Source organism: Xyrauchen texanus, chromosome 17, assembly GCF_025860055.1.
Source record: "Xyrauchen texanus isolate HMW12.3.18 chromosome 17, RBS_HiC_50CHRs, whole genome shotgun sequence".
Lineage (NCBI taxonomy): Eukaryota > Metazoa > Chordata > Actinopteri > Cypriniformes > Catostomidae > Xyrauchen > Xyrauchen texanus.
Window position 1 is genome coordinate 37,962,502 of NC_068292.1, and position 17,180 is coordinate 37,979,681.

Here is a 17,180-nt window from a genome sequence, read left to right on the forward strand (position 1 = left end):
ATTAGTGGGTTAATATTTTCAGATTGTTTTATCCTTAAACCATATTTTAAAATAAACCACACCATAAAAAAAAATGTGTAAACATATATCTCCTTAATTTTTGGATGAATATAAATACATGCAATAAGTACATTTAACTCATTTTACTAAAGTTTTAATAAACACCATGTAGAACAATAAAGTAACATTTATCATTAATGTTAAATACACTATAGGCATTAAAAACATTATTATAAGTATTATTAAAAGGATAGTTCACAAAAAAAAAAAAAAAAAATCTCTAATTTACTAACCCTCATCCCAGATGTGTATGCCTTTCTTCTGCATCTAAAATTATTTGTTTTTGTTCAGAATATCTCAGCTCTGTTGGTTCATATGTAAGTGAATAGTGGCCAGAACTTTAAAGCTCCAAAAAGTACATAAGGGCAGCATGAAAGTAATCCATAAGACTTTAGTGGTTAAATATATGCCTTCAAAAGTGATATGATCAATGTGTTGAGAAACAGATCAATATTTAAGTCCTTTCTTACTCTAAATCTCCACTTTAACCTCTGACAGAAAAACTAAACCAGTGCCACGTGACTTGTAGATCTGAAAGTGAAGATTTATAATAAAAAAGGGACTTAAATATTGATGTGTCTCTCACTTTTCTCACTTTCATAGACATTTAACCACTGGAACATATATGGATGACTTTTATGCTGTATTTATGTGCTGTTTGGAGGTTCAAAGTTTGGTCCCCATTCAGTCGCATTGTATGGATCTCTGTTGCAATGCATGGACCTACAGAGCTGAATATTCTTCTAAAAATCTTCATTTGTGTTCTGCAGCAGAAAGTAAGTTGTACACATCTGGGATGGCATGAGGGTGAGTAAATGATGAGGGAATTCTTATTTTTGGGTGAACCTTCCCTTTAAAGGTTACTTTTAATGTCTATTACTCGAGAAAAAAAAATTATGTGAGGAATTAATAAAATCCATAAAATTAATTCAATTAAAATAAGAATTCAAAATCACTGGGATTCAAGGCCCCTAACCACATCCTCCACAGTTTTAGCAATAAATGAAATTTTTTATTTTTAATATTTTTATTTTTTAATTCAGTTAAAAATTACACAATTCAATTCGATGGAATTTTGTGAAGATGTTGAAATGCGTTAAGTACAGTCTTTTCTTGAGCGCAGACGCAGCGCAACAATACATATTTTGCATAGAAAAACAACTGAAAAATAGTGCAGAGTTAAAGGAAACGCGTTCAGTGTGAACGGCCCATACATTTTCTGAAATATCACCAGTCAGAACGACATGTCAACATGGTTGTCGACAGGTATTCGGTTAAGGAGATTCGTTACTATGGTTACCCGCAAATAAATAAATAAACAAATACTACTGGTCTTCAGCGGTTCAGTCCGTTGCCATGGTTACTCACGCTCACATTAGCACAGTTGACCGCTGCGTCCAGATGGTGGCGATGCCCGCAGCCCGCTTCATTCAATAGACCAGCAAAGTACCAAAACACAGAAACTGCGCTGGACTACAGACGTGACGCGTCTGCCAGAATATAACGACATATTTACCACGTAATTAGGCTCGTGTTGGTCCATTTTACGGGCAGAAAAATTAAAACATGGTAGTTAAAACGAGAAAATCAAATGCCAAGGAACAGAGCAGTGAGAAAGACAGGAGTCCGTCTGTGTCTGTTAAAAGCAGGCGTGGGAAAGATGGAAAAAGCTCGGCTATTCAGAGCAAAAACGGACTCTTTTCTGAGTTAATAAGAAACAAATTGGGCTTGAGTCCGTCCGCTTTTGCAAGAGGAGTAACAGTGTTGATACTCGGTAAGTCTTTACTTAATAACCGCTATGTTGCTAACGGTTTTCTAGATTAGCAACCAATCAGTTTAATTCATAACACTTCAGTTGTAAACCAATGGTGACTACACATGCACTGAACTAAACAAGACGGTTTTAACGAGGTGTTCAATTCAGCTAAAACAGGGTCTTGTTAGCCATACACAGTTTTAACTCAAGCGGTAATCGATTAAAATACAAAATAAGAAGTATTAATGGCTGTTGTTACAAATTCTGCCACATCAGCTCATAGGGACTCATTCTAATTGGTCAGATAAAAGAGTCCACCAATGTGGCCACGTAGCACTCTGTCTAACCTGGGTAAAATAATCACACCTAACTAATGTATTTTTCTCCACAGCTGTTATTGTTGGATTTTTACACTGGTAAGTAGTTTTAGACATTTTGAAGATGATCTTGAAGTGATAGACAAGTTCTACCAAAAATGTAAAAGTTCTCATCATTTACTCACCATCATACACATCCCAGATGTGTATGACTTTGTTTCTTCTGCATTACACAAACAAAGATTTTAAGAAGAATATCTTTGCTCTTTTGGTACATACAATGCCAGTGAATGGTGGCCAGTACTTTGAAGCTCCAAAAGAAAATATAAGCAGCATAAAAGTAATCCATATGACTCCAGTGGTTTAAACCATGTCCTCTGAAGTGAAATGATAGGTGTGAGTGAGAGACATATAAATATTTAAGTCCTTTTTTACTGTATATTCTTCTCTCTGCCCAGTTTGTGGCGATATGCACAAAAAATTGGAAAAGAAGAAGAAAGTGAAAGTGGAGATTTATAGAAAAAAAAAAATTTGACCTGTTTCTTACCCACATGAGACATATCTTATCGCTTCTAAAGACAGCTTTAAACACTGGAGTCGTATGGATTGCTTTTATGTTGCCTTTATATACTATTTGGACCTTCAAATTTCTAGCCACCATTCACTTGCATTGAAATGGACCTACAGAGGAGATATTCTTCTAAAAATCATTGTTTGTGTTCTATAGAACAAAGAAAGTCATATACTTTTGAGATGGCATGAGGGTGAGTAAAACAATTTGAGAATTTTTATTTTTTTGGGGGTAAACTATCCATTTAATGTTCCTCAAAATGATTGTGAGTTATGATAGAATTAATGATATCCTTTGCCTGTTTCTCAGGTATCATCTCTCACATCTATTTGAAAATGACAGACACTTTTCACACATGTCATCCTTGGAGAAGGAGATGGCTTTTCGAACAGAGATGGTTATTATTGTTTCTTATTGAACGTATATTTAAAAAAAATTTTTTTATGTCCAATGACATGTTATACATTTGTCTCATGGGAATGTAAATGTGAGATTGGTCCCCATCTTCCACCTTTTATTTCTTATACCCCACTTGAATACATTTGCATACATGGCTTCTTCCTGGATGTAAAGATGTTATTGCAGTTGTATTAGTATTCTGTCTCTATAGGGGCTGTATTACTCATACTTCAAAACCATCATTAAGGCTCCTTCCTTCATGAGTGGTCTATACATGATCATGAATGACAGGCTCACCGAATACCCTTTGGAGATAAACACCTTAAAGAGGTTCAACGTGTACCCTGAGGTGAGAGGTCTTGTCACATCTCTGTATAGTCTGTTCTAAATATGAATTAAATTGATTTGCCTTGTCAAAGTGTTTGCCTTTGCCTCGCAGAGCTCAAAAGTCAACACAATACCCCATTCTCCCTTTAATGGCAGGTGTTCTTGGCCAGCTGCTACAGAGTATACAGCAGTTCAATGGATTTCTTTGGGATCCCTACCAAGATGTGTTGGACCATCAACAGAGGGGAGGGACTTGAGCCAGTGGAGAGTTGTGAAGGTATTAGAGAAGCTTTGTTTGGTGCAAATATCTATTTGGATGTACAGATATGCAATGTTAAATATTTAAAAATAGTACACCTACAAATTTAAATACTCTCATCATTTACTCACCCTCATGCCATCTCTGATGTGTATGACTTTCTTTCATCTGCAGAACACAGATGAAGATTTTGAGAAAAATATTTCAGCTCTGTAGGTCCATACAATCATACAAGTGAATGGTGGCCATAATATTGAAGGTCCAAAAAGCATAAAAGGGCAGCACAAAAGTAATCCGTATGACTCCAGTGGTTAATTCCATGTCTTCAGAAGTGATATGATAGGTGTGAGTGAGAAACAGATCTTTTTTTTTTTTTTACTATAAATCTCCACTTTCAGTTTCACTTTTTTTTGTCTTTTGTTTTTGGCTATTCGCATTCTTCGTGCATATCGCCACCTACTGGGCAGGGAGGAGTAAAAAGGGATTAAATATTAATCTGTTTCTCATCCACACCTATCATCTCACTTCTGGATATATTTAACCACTGGAGTCGTATGGATTACTTTTATGCTGCCTTCGTGTCCTTTTTGGAGCTTCAAATTTCTGTCCATCTTCACTGGCATTGTATGGACCTACAGAGCTAAAATAAATCTTTGTGTTCAGCAGAAGAAAGAAAGCCATTCACATCTGGGATGACATGAGTGTGAGTAAACGATGAGAGAATTTACCTTTTTGTGTGAACTATCCCTTTAAAGGAAAGTGTTCACATTTTTAAGGTACAGAAATGTTAAAACAGCTGTTCTTATTATGGAATGTTTTGACTTCTTTGCCAACTTCACTTTTGCTAACACACAGTCACTTATAATAATGGAAGGATTATTTTTAAAGTGTCTTTGATTTGAAAAACAAATTAGGCATTTAACACCAAGATATTATATTAACTTTAGTGGATTTTTTCAGGTTTGGGGGACCCTGCATACTTTTATGTCACTTTTGTTTTCCTGTTAAATGGAGCAATGATGAGTCTGTTTTTCATTTATGGAACATTTCTGAGGTAATGGATCACTTTATGTCCTAGATTACACTCCTTAAATGAGGATTAGTTATGTAGTTCAATGTTCTCTACTGAAAGAAAGCATGTCTTTAAGATTGGTTTAGTTTGCAATGGTTGATCATAACATTAATCATTTTGTAAAAGTAAATCAAAAGTTTCCCTGTTCAAATAAAACAATTGTATAATCCACTATCTTTTTCTTATAGTGGCAGTCGACTGGGTGGTACTGCTACAGTTCTGTGTTTCTTCTTTAACCATGGAGAGGTAAAGAAAAGTTTTTTAAAAATATGTATAGAATACATAAATATATGCTTTTACCACATCTCATATTTGCAGAAGCATTAAGATCATTTGTGTCTTTTTTAAATCCTTGAATCTTAGAGCACACGGGTTATGTGGACTCCTCCCCTCAGAGAAAGCTTCTCCTACCCCTTTCTGGTTCTACAGATGCTTCTGGTCACGTACATCCTCCGGTGAATTTGCTGTAATTATTAGATCATAGTAGGGTTTTTCTTGGCACATTTAGTACATGTTCACTCTTTATTTCTTTACTATTATTTGAGATGACTCTAGATCAGACAGTTATCATGCTAAATAAAAACCACACTTCCTTCTTGATGTAAAAAAAATTACATTAAACATAAAAGCAATTTGTTTGTATTTTTTCTCCAACCAATCTCCTGAATCGCCTCAATTGTTTTGTGAGGGTTATGTGTTGATATTTATTTTAATTAAAGTACATTTGGATTAGTTGATGAATTTAAGGTCTTTGTAAATAATTATTTATTTAATTTTTTTTGAAGGACAAAGAACCCAAGTAGAAATACCATGATGGCTCTGGTTATCTCTAATATTTTCTTCATGCTGCCTTGGCAATTCGCCCAGTTCATCTTACTTACTCAGGTGAGTGATGGAAGAGAAGACAAGATCACTGGCAAACTGAAATTTCGCACAGTGTCAAAATGCTGATATATGAAGAATTAAGAACACAAGGCATGCCCATTGTAATATTTAGTTGCTGAAACATTTCACTGATATAATTTAATGCAATTTGATTATTCCTCAATGCTTGAGAGCACTTCTTTACAACAGTAGATTTAAGTAGAGATAGACAGACAATTGGTCTGACCAATATTTAATTACTTTTAATCATCATCGGTTCTTTAGTATCAGGTTTACAGAGAAAGTTAGATACAAAAGGCTTTAGATCTTAAATATTAACTAATTGAGGGGCTCTGCAAAATAGTATTTTGTAGGGCTGCAACTAACAATTATTTTGATAATCGATTAAATCTTCAATAAATAGATTAATCTAATAAAAAAGCAAAAATGTTATTTCCTGTATTTTATTGAAACTGTGATTTAAAAAACAAAACAGAATTTATAAAGGGCATTAGGAGTTTATTTGATTCACGATTCGATACTCCCACAAAACTTTAAACAAAACCTGAATCATGAAAAGTTAAGCTTGAATAATTTTATTAATATTATCATTACTTTTAGTAATGCAAAACAGCTATTTTCCTTTTCTTGTAAAACTCACCAAAACATACTAACCTGCAAAATGATCCATAGGGATGGACTGGGACTTAAAATGCAATGACTTAAAATCAGACCAGCAGAGGGCAATGGTGACACCAGAATAGAAATATTAATAACTTTGCTCAGGTGAAAAATGCATAATTATATTAGATTTGTATACTGATTACATACATTAAGTATTAATTAATATTGTAGTTTAAAAAAAAAACTGATTGCACGTTTCAAAACTATTCTTTTCAAAAATACATTTACTACAACCGTAGTGTATGCCTCACTTTGCCTCTGTCATTTAACAAATCAGTTTCATCATGCAACACATTTTTCACTATGCTGTAAAGGAATGTCACGGACAGAGCTTCTCTGTGCTCATCTCGTATATCCAACTAATTGATGCTGAAATTTGTTGTCTGATTTTCATTATCGATTTTATTGATTAGTTGTTGCAGCTCAAGTATTTTGCAACTACAAGAAGTTAAATTAATTATTTGTAGTTTTGTAAAGCAGTGTACCTTCAGAGGTGATTGATTAATGATTAAGTTGTTATTGTGCCTAAAAGCAGAAATAAAACAAGCAAATTAAAATCTGTTTTGCATATCGGTTATCAGACAATTAAAAAGAAAAATATTCAGTATTGTATCACTCTTTAAAAACCAGTATCTGTCAATCTTTAGATATGTTTTCCTAAGAGACATGAATTTTCTTCGGTTTATACTGTAATTATGCACCAGCTTCAGAGCCTTTGTAATAGTCATATTTATGCCTGAAGCAATCATATTGTAGATAATCATGTAGATAATAATTTCTTGCTTCAGAAAAGTTTTGCATTCCCATTTTCAACTTCAACGATGATGAGATAAAATGTTTTGCAGAAAGATATAGCATAGGATGTTTTAACAAAAATGTTTGTCATTACAGGTGGCCTCCCTGTTTGCTTCATATATCCTTGGATATCTGAGCCCAGCGAAAATGCAGTCCCTCTTAGTGACACACATGGTAATGGATTTTAAGTAATATAGCCTTTATGGATGTCTATGGAATTGAGTTGAGAATGAGAGCGCATTGAGGACTCTCCTGAACATGTGACTAAATAGAGGGGTGTTGGTTCAGTGGAAATGGAGTAGAGAAAAAAGTTACTTTTAACAAGTATTTTCATGTTGGTCATGTTGTCATTTATAAATGTACTAAAGAATTGACCAAAAACACTCCTCACAGATTTCCTTGGCCGTCTGTTTCCTTCTAATGTTCGGGAACTCAATGCTGCTGACGTCCTTCTACGCCTCTTCTCTGGTCTCCATCTGGGTGAGTCGGACAGATGGACCTCCTGTCTGAGGACTTTATGCTGCATTTACTCACTTGTTACTTACACAGAAAAACTCTCCGAGTAGTATGGATGGTTTCTACGTACATCAGAGGCTGATATGATAAATGTTATACATTGATAAACATGACTTGACTCCGCTCTGCAAACTTAAACCCAAAACTTTAAAAAGCCAAATAATGCCAGGTACTCTGTGACATAATTGAGCACAGACTAAGTGCACAAGATTAAGTGCAAAGTACATATAAAAGATGATCTCAAACACAGACATACTGAATGGAAGCAGCCAGTGTCATCTCAGGTAAAGTGATTGATCTACTCTTGTTCCAGGGGGTTATTGCTCTTAGGGACCATTTTGTTGGTACTTTCAAACCTGGGCTCTTCACATGGGTAAGAAAACATCCAATACAGACTGATGCATCACTGGAAATGTGCTCACTGACTGGACTGAGCAATGTCTCATCTTTTGTTTTGTTTCTGTTAGATCATGCAGTGCCTCACATGGGTGGTCTCTACTGTAATTTTAAAGTTCATGCTCTCTGTGATCTTGGGGGCATCAGATGATGTAAGATGAGAACAGTGGTGTGCACCATGCAGTGCTGTTTTATCTTGCTGTGAACATCAGTTAGCTTTAGTCTGAGGAGTCAATTGAACATTTCTGAATATTTATTTCTTTGTGTAGGCTCACATCAACAGTCTGATCAAATCCAAGTTCACAAACTACAAAGACTTTGACACAATGATGTACACATGTGCAGCTGAGTTTGATTTCATTGAAGCAGACGTAAGTAATATGGTCAGGGTATTTTCTAGCATATTTACAGATTGTTTTCATGCATAAGATTTCTTTCCACCAACTTTCTTCACTGTATGTAATATTTTCAGACTCTTTTCCGCTACATCAAAACCTTGCTGCTTCCAGTTAATGTGCTGATTGTGGGTTTCATTGCTGGGAGGGTGAGTTTTTCTTGCTTGCATAATGGATTCAATACCTTCCCCATCGTTAGTATTGGGAAATTTGCCTAATTTTAATCTCTTCCTGTGTACAGACTATACGGGATGTTATGTTTCTCAGAAATGGTGAGACAAACAAGTGTGAGGATGATGAAACAGAGCAGTGAGTATTCTATATGCATGTTTTAAACTTAAGTTGGTTAATTTAACCATTATTAAAAAAAATTTACAGAAAAGAAAAAAGTTTTTTGGTAATGATAACAAATAATTATTAACAATATATATATTGGCGGCCAAAAGTTTGGAATAATGTACAGATTTTGCTGTTTCGGAAGAACATTGGTACTTTAATTCACCAAAGTGGCATTCAACTCAGTCAAGTATAGTCAGGACATTACTGATGTAAAAAAAAAAAAATCAGCACCATCACTATTTGAAAAAAGTCATTTTTGATCAAATCTAGACATGCCCCATATCCAGCAGCCATCACTCCAACACCTTATCCTTTAATCATGCTGAATTGCTAATTTGGTACTAGAAAATCTCTTGCCATTATATCAAACACAGTTGAAAGCTATATGGCCATTTAATGAAGCTTAACATTGTCTTTGTGTTTTTGAGTTGCCACAGTATGCAATAGACTGGCATTAAGGTCAATATTAGGTCAGAAATGGCAAAAAAGAAAACTCTCTCTAGATACTAGTCAGTCAGTCATTGGTTTGAGGAATGAAGGCTAAACAATTATTTAAATTTCCAAAAAACAGAAGAATTCATACAAAGGTGTAGATAAAGTCTTCAAAGACAAAGGACAACTGGCTCTAACAAGGGCCGAAAGAGATGTGGAAGGCCAGATGTACAACTAAACAAGAGGATAAGTACATCAGAGTCTCTAGTTTGAGAAATAGATGCCTCACATTTCCTCAGCTGACAGCTTCATTGAATTCTACCCGCTCAACACCAGTTTCAAGTACAACAGTAAAGAGAAGACTCGGGTGCAGGCCATATGGGAAGAATTGCAAAGAAAAAGCCACTTTTGAAACCGAAAACAAAAAGAAATGGTTAGAGTGGGCAAAGAATCTCAGACATTGGACAACAGATAATTGGAAAAGAGTGTTCTAGATCTTCACCCCATTGAGCTTTTGTGGGATCAGCTAGACTGTAAGGTGTTTGAGAAGTGCCTGACGAAGCGTGGGGTGAAATGTCACCTGAGTATCTGGACAAACTGACAGCTAGAATGCCAAGGATCTGCAAAGCTGTCATTGATGCACATGAAGGATTTGTTGATGAGAACTACACTTTGAAGTAATTTAAGAAGTTCCGAATTTTCTTTTCAAATTGTAATAGTAAATGTTCACATTATTAATGTCCTGACTATACATTGTGATCAGTTGAATGCCACTTTGGTGAAATTCTTTCCATAAGACAAAATCTGTACACTATTCCAAACTTTTGGCCACCAGTGTGTGTATATATATATATATATATATATATATATATATATATTACAGTGGCTTTGTCTTGGACAACAAGCTTCCAAACACAGAGAAAAGGTGCAATTTACCCTTAGTGTACAGAACTAATTATCTAGATTCTTTCGACATTGACAATGCTGGACCACTGTGAAATAACGACAAAAGGCATGAATCAAGCATGATCTTGCTTCGATGTAGAATTAAACATAATAAATAACTTGGGCCTGTGTGACACTATTCACGTTGTTCGCTATAATAATGACTAGAAAAAGGATTCCAAACTTCTCTTCTAATTAACAGATTCGTCTAAATCTGAGAAGCATTCTTAAAGTGATAGTTCAGCCTTTAATTTATATTATATCAGAATTTCTCTGCCCTCATGTTCTTCCAACCCCGTGAAACTTTCTGTATTCTGTGGAACCCAAAATATGCTAGACAGATTGTTAGAGACTGACAGTCTCGGTCACCATTCCCTTTTAAAATATGGAGGGGGAAAAAAAAAAACATACAGTGAAAGTAAATAAAGAGAATGCTAAAATTAATATCTAACATCTTAAAAGGAATACATTTACCAAAGCTGAAAATTCTCGCATCATTTACTTTTCCAGGGGATGTCCCTGCATTTTCCAGCAGGACATCTTCAAACCACATACTGCCCACATTACAAGTGCATGGCTGTGTAAGCAAAGAGTGTGTGTGCTAGACTGGCCTGCCTCCAATTGAGAATGTGTGGCGCATTATGAAGCACACTATATGGCAATGAAGACCCTGTACAATTGCACGGCTGAAGATGTGCATAATGGATGAATGGGGGAAAATTCCTCTTTCTAAATTTAACAAACTTGTGTCTTCAGTGCCCAAATGCTAAGTGTTATTAAAATAAATGGTGATGTTTCAGTTGTAAACACTCAACTGACCCAGCTTTTTTGAAGCGTGTTGCAATCATCTGGTGCAACATAAGATGTTTCACAAAAAGATTTGTCTTAAGATGGTTATGTTATACTGCCAAACGTTCCTAAAAGATTAGAATAGAAGAACAGGGAGCCTACAACAGTGAACCCCCCAAATAGACAGCCAAAATAGATAGAAGAAATGTGGCAAATTCTCCAAGAAGCTTGGAACATCCTATCTGCCAAAAACCAAGAAAAACTGAGACCAGGTGTTCCTAGGACAATTGGTGCTGTTTTGAAGGCAAATGTGGTCACACTTAATGTTGATTTAGCTTTTTTTTTTTTTTTTTTTTTTTGTAGGTTTCCTGGACTTTGTATGACATTAAGTTATAAATAAAAACTATTTATGGCATTATAATTGAAGACATGCTCACTATGCAACATGTTTCACAAGTGCCTATAACGTTTGCACAATACTGTATATTACTGTAGTAAAATTAAATAATAGATTTTAAAAGATACTTTTAATATCGTTAATATGGTAAAAATGACTTTGATGTATAAAAATGATGGCTGTTTCTTTGGATCTCTTTAATATTTCAGGACCCAAGTGATGGCGAATGGAGTGGTATGATTGTTTTCATTTCAAACTTGTTCTTTTTAACCATATTGAAATAATATTTATATAGACATGTGAAATCACTTCATATTTTGTGTCATAAGTTATTAGTGACCCACAGAATAGTAGCTGATATTGCACAGGGTAAATTTAACTTGTTGGTCTCTTGTCTGTCTCTAGCTGGTTTACCACAGTCTACAGCTGGTAGCATTTGCAGTGTTGGCTGTGCTCATTATGAGACTGAAGCTGTTCCTTACCCCTCACATGTGCATCATGTCCTGTTTAATCTGCTCCAGACAGGTGACCATTTAAAACTATTTACTCTCTATAAGTGACCAAACTACACTCACTGCTTTAGAATATTAGCTTGAGACAGTGCAATGAAGCCACATCTTGTCCCAAATTAGGTTTACACATGTAAGATGTGGTTGGTTTTTACTCACAGTTTTTTTGCTGTGAATATTTCTTTGGCTCTTTAATTCTAGCTGTTTGGCTGGATAGGACAGAAATTTAAACTTCAAATTATAGTCGTTGCAATATTGTCCATGATGGCGATCCAAGGAGTAGCCAACCTGCAGAGTCAATGGGGCATCATAGGAGAATTCAGCAACCTTCCACAAGAAGAGCTCTTGGAGTGGATCAAGGACAACTCAAGCCTTAGTGAGAAATTCTATCATTTTAACAATTGGGTCTTTCTTTTAGAGGTTACTCTATGCCATGCATTATCTATGCAAAATGTATATATCTATGAATAATGCGTTGCATAATGTAACCAATTTGTGATCCTTGCATTAATGGAACTTTGTGTGTAATATTGCTGTAGATGCTGTGTTTGCTGGTGCTATGCCCACCATGGCTAGTGTAAAACTGTCCACTAGCAGAGCCATCGTCAATCATCCACATTACGAGGATGCAGGATTGAGGTAGACATAATGTAGCATGCAATATATATGTATAATATATATATTTTACTTTAACACTTAAACCCATACCTCAGGTCTTTAGTGACCTCATTCCACCCCCTGTACCTCATTAATTTTTAATGTTAATTAAAAAAAAAAATCTCTCTCTATATATGTTTAGCTTGTGTAACGTGTTGCTCAATAGGAGTTTGATAGCCAGTTATGGCTCATGAACTTTTACTGTGAAATTAATTAATCCTGTTCTAGAGTTGTTGCATCATTTCTTTGATATATGAAAAGTAAAACATCAAAATATTTTATTCCATTACTTTCTAATTGTCTTGAAAATGTTACACTATCTGGGCATTTTGTTGGTCCATTTGTGATCAATATACATGCTTCTAAAGACCTGAATATGGAAGTGTGTTTGGTGAAATTCACATGTATTTAAGGGTTAATATTATACTGTTATGATAATGTTTGTTTACCTACTGTAGATACAAAATGTGTGATTTTAACATTGCCCTTTTAATTCAGAGAAAGAACAAAGATGGTATATGCCATGTACAGCCGGAAGCCAGCCGAGGAAGTAAAGAGGAACTTGATAAAGTTGCAGGTGGACTACTTCATCCTAGAGGACTCATGGTGCACCAGACGCTCAAAGTGCGTGCTTCTATTTGAGGCCTTATCAAACCTAGTGGTACAAATTAAAGTATGCAAGTTATGATAAGTAATTTGTTTTGTCTCACACAATATTTTTCATCATCTCCAGGCCTGGTTGCAGCATGCCTGAGATCTGGGATGTGGAGGACACACAAAATGCTGGAAAAGTGCCACTTTGTACTCTCATGTCTAAGGATTCGCGACCCCACTTCTCCACTGTCTTTAACAACAGCATTTACAAAGTCCTTCGAGTTCCCAAAATAGTGAAAGATATCAGATAACTGTGCCCCAACCCCCAAAAACATAGACCCTTCTGTTTTCCTGTCTTTGATACGCAAGTGTGAGAATATTCACAGCAATTATTATTTTTGTAAAGGGCAGTCCTGTTTTTTCTTGAGATCTGCTTTTGTTTTCTGGTTGACTGTTATTTTCCCTTCATTGGTGCTGCTGTTTGTTGTTTAGTTAAGGTCCAGATGTTTTTCAAAGGTTGAAAGATTTTTAACATTGTTTACCATAGTAATTTCAAATTTCTGTGCATAGAATACTGTATTTTATTTCTGCTATTTTAGGGCTGACCTGTGGATGAAAGTTTTCAAGATTTATAAACCCCTTTTGTAAAAGTTTAAAATTGACATTTGTTTTTGGCAGATGTTCTCTTACCTAAGTGATTTAATATACACTTTGAGGAAGGATTTTGTTACTGTGTATATTGATATATTTTTAAATTCTACCAACTCTGTTTTATTAATGAAATACTGCTTGTAGGTACGAAAAACATGGTCACGGTTATGCATTATTGGAAAAGCATTTTGTTGTGAAATAGTATTCTAAACTTTGTTATAAAGATATTGTCAGATATTGCTCAGACGTTTTTTCAGTTGGAGCAGTCATTTATACCTTCAGTGTCACTTCTCATCGGTCAGCGCATTGCGTGTTTTTTGACAAGTTTGTGCCAGGTTGCAGTATGTTTCAGTTCCCCAACTGTCTTTCCTGATGTCACGGTTATAGTGATTTTAATGAGAATAGTCTTTTCAAATTAAACTGAGAAACTGGAATCACTGCCATAGTGTTATTAAAGCTATTTGTAGTGTTATGTGTCCTAATGGCCTTGCAATTGTTCATGCAAAGGGTAACAATTACACATGTGAACTGTCTTCAGGAAACTCATCCACTTTGTATTTTCTCTTTGATTTATCTGATGTTTAGTCTTGAACCATTATAGGACAGTGTTGATTTTGTTCTTAACCTTGTATATTTCTCAATATTAAATTGTTGTTTTGAATATGTTCATCATTTACAGCAATATGGCTTAGATGGGGGGAAAGTATATATTTATTTTGTTGGAATTGGATTACAATTTTAGACTTTAGTTTGCTTGAGTGTATTCAACTGTACCTTTTCATTTGCTAATAAAAGTACATTTTGTCTTTGAATTGTCCCTATTTAATCTCAGATTCTTCAGGTGTTCTCGATTGTTTTTATTTTAATATCTAAAATGACTTTAAATAGGCACTTTAAGCTTATTCAAGGAAACAAAATCCCAGGAAGCTGACCATCTGTGATTGATAACATTTGCATCCCTGATTGGACTTGTTTGGTTGTTGCCACTGTAGATGAGTTAGTCAGAGACAGGTAATAATACCTTTATTTTTAATAAACAATTTCATCAACATTAGAAAAGACGACTGTGTATATTGTACAAATTCAAAACATACAGTATCTCCTACATATTTTCTTAAATCATGATTTGGCCAGTTCACTTGAGAAATGCATGAAATGTCTAAATTGGGATGAAACGATGAAGAGTTAATTTTGATACAAGACATTTACATTGTGCAGACAGGAGCTCAAAACACTATTACAGCAATACTTGTTCAGAGCCCTAATATGGGGCTTGAGGGACGATATTAGAGCTATATCTAGCCATTATAGCGATTTTCTACGCAATACTATTCCCTACTCACAAAGCCTCCAAACAATAACAAGCAACTTGCTGCAAGAGTGTAGAGAATAAACCTACTGATTTGCAAGTCAGAGTGCTTCAACACATAATAGTCAGAGGTATTTTAATTGTGGGATTTCAGAAGTTCTGACTTCTGAAATTTAAGGAGTATGGGGGCGATTTGTCTGCTTACAATTTTGCAATCTAAAATCAACTAAGTAAACACTACACATTTTAAATGACCTTTACCTGGCTGAGGACCATCTCCGCTCTTAAACCAGTTCAGAATTATAAATAAAGTTAGAAAAAAATGCTTTGTTAGATTATTATAAATATTGCAAAAACATTTTCAACATCTGTTGCCTTTAAAAAACAAAAATCATCATTGACAAAATGGCATAAAAAGAGGCGGGACTGCTGTTTTCTCTGTCCAATGGAAAGTGAAAAGCAAGCATTCAAATTGCTCATAAAAGAAGAAGAGAAACCAAAAATATGTAGGAAAGTTGTAAAGTTAGTGTGGGGAAAGAGTGCAAAAAAGGAGATTCCTGAGACTGCTCTAAAGTAGATATATTAAATAAGGTGTTTGCAGGCCTACAGCCGCGATGGCAAGCCTACCTAAAGTGCACATAAACGCCAGTAACAGGAAAGAGAGGGGGTGGGGGGGACGACAGGCCAACAACACTGCAGCAATCCAGCTGCCCTATCGCCTCGGTGAATTGACCATTAAATGACCGTTAATAAATTAATTGATTAACACATTGTAAAAATCAAAATGGCTAACAATAAACCAATTCTATTTCATAACACTAAAACATTTTTGCCATGTAAACACATAAATAATTTACACTGCTCAAATATTTCGATGCTTTTTATTTTCAGAGTGCCTGCAATAATTGTTTTAACGGATTTCATTTTATTCTCTTTCCATTCTATCTGACTTGTATTCTTCTCACACCAGAGTATGTCTTTTTATATTTGTTTTAATATAGTACTTCTATATCTCTTATTTAATTGTTCAAGTAATCTGTCAGACCTTCAGTGGGAATAAAGTTTCTGCTATTAAAGTACAAATACATTTCATTTTTAATATGGCAAAGGATTTACTTTGGATGTCACAAGAAGGACATATTAAACCTTAATGCAAAGTATCCAAATACAGTTAGGAAAAGTCAGTCATTCAGCAATCATCTTTCAAATTGTCTCATATGTACATATATTCATTTTAAAAGCAGCACTCTGCAACATGTAGCATTTTAATATAATGGAAAAAACAAATGTGTCACTATCTAACTAATAAGATGACGATTTGAAAATCATTGTACCATCAAAAACAGCATCGTATGTGTAACACTAATCGTTTCAGACTTTCTGTCCTTCAGCCTACATTGAAAATAATACAATAAATAAAAATCAAATAAAATATGAAACCTAAGAGATTGGGTTCCTCGTTATATACCCTATTCTGAAAACATAATATTCATATTAAAAACAAATGGTACAAAATGAAAAAGGGCTTTTATTTTTTGGTGAGCTATTAAAGTAAAATGATAAATATACCTGGAACTCATTTCTCAGCCCTCTATTGGCATGATTACCTTTGGCTTGATTTGGTTGGCAGGGCACACAGAAAAGAGCAACACTTATACAGACTAGTGGACTCTGGGGAGGGTCTTATCGGTCCACAGTGAGTGCTCTAATCACATCTCTCATAATGACGTCTCTGCATCCCCAAATCTCTCTCCCTGCTCATCTTCCACATTGATCTTAATGCTAGTTCTCTTCTCTTCACTGTAAAGAAAAATATGAAGGAAAAAATGTACTCAAAACATTTGCCTCAAATTCACAATTTCGCCAAATGCCATATCACCATGCAAGCAGCAAATCACATTACAGGCAGGGTTTTCAACCAAGAACCACTGGGGGTATGTGAAGGTACTGCAGGGGGTCCATGCAGAACAATTTTATTTTAAAATTTTCATGACACTTGCGAACATTAACTAAAAATATAAGCATTATATAATGTATATAATGTTAGTTAATGTTCTAAATAACAGTTATTATAAAAGTTTTACCAAGACAATCTAGCTTTTTTTATATTGGGGGTCACTGGGTTGAATGAGAGTCTGTCTGGGTTG

At 34.9% G+C, this 17,180-nt stretch overlaps 2 protein-coding genes across 9 annotated transcripts in view; one reads left to right on the forward strand and one right to left on the reverse strand.

Annotated features, from left to right (window-relative positions):
* Positions 1-1,421: 1,421 nt before the first annotated feature.
* Positions 1,422-14,443, forward strand: LOC127657931 (probable C-mannosyltransferase DPY19L1). Of its 2 annotated transcripts, XM_052146933.1 has the most exons (22): positions 1,422-1,834; positions 2,208-2,232; positions 3,014-3,101; positions 3,315-3,452; positions 3,587-3,707; positions 4,650-4,743; positions 4,950-5,007; positions 5,125-5,216; positions 5,547-5,646; positions 7,201-7,278; positions 7,498-7,584; positions 7,934-7,993; positions 8,088-8,168; positions 8,286-8,387; positions 8,489-8,560; positions 8,653-8,720; positions 11,523-11,547; positions 11,719-11,838; positions 12,024-12,198; positions 12,362-12,461; positions 12,978-13,103; positions 13,213-14,443. In XM_052146933.1, the coding sequence occupies exons 1-22, from the start codon at positions 1,627-1,629 to the stop codon at positions 13,382-13,384; spliced, it is 2,190 nt and encodes a 729-aa protein (XP_052002893.1). In that variant the 5' UTR covers positions 1,422-1,626; the 3' UTR covers positions 13,385-14,443. The 2 variants fall into 2 exon arrangements, with proteins under 2 accessions (XP_052002893.1, XP_052002894.1); XM_052146934.1 differs by lacking the exons at positions 7,934-7,993; positions 8,088-8,168.
* A 296-nt stretch (positions 14,444-14,739) lies between these two features.
* LOC127657928 (sodium bicarbonate cotransporter 3-like) overlaps positions 14,740-17,180 on the reverse strand; it is a 64,973-nt gene continuing 62,532 nt past the window's right edge. For 6 of the 7 annotated variants that reach the window (XM_052146927.1, XM_052146923.1, XM_052146926.1 and 3 more), the window contains one exon: positions 14,740-16,833. In XM_052146927.1, the coding sequence (XP_052002887.1) occupies positions 16,752-16,833 (82 nt within the window). In that variant the 3' untranslated portion in view covers positions 14,740-16,751. The remainder of the gene's footprint in view (positions 16,834-17,180) is intronic. The other variant, XR_007972337.1, reaches the window with a different exon arrangement.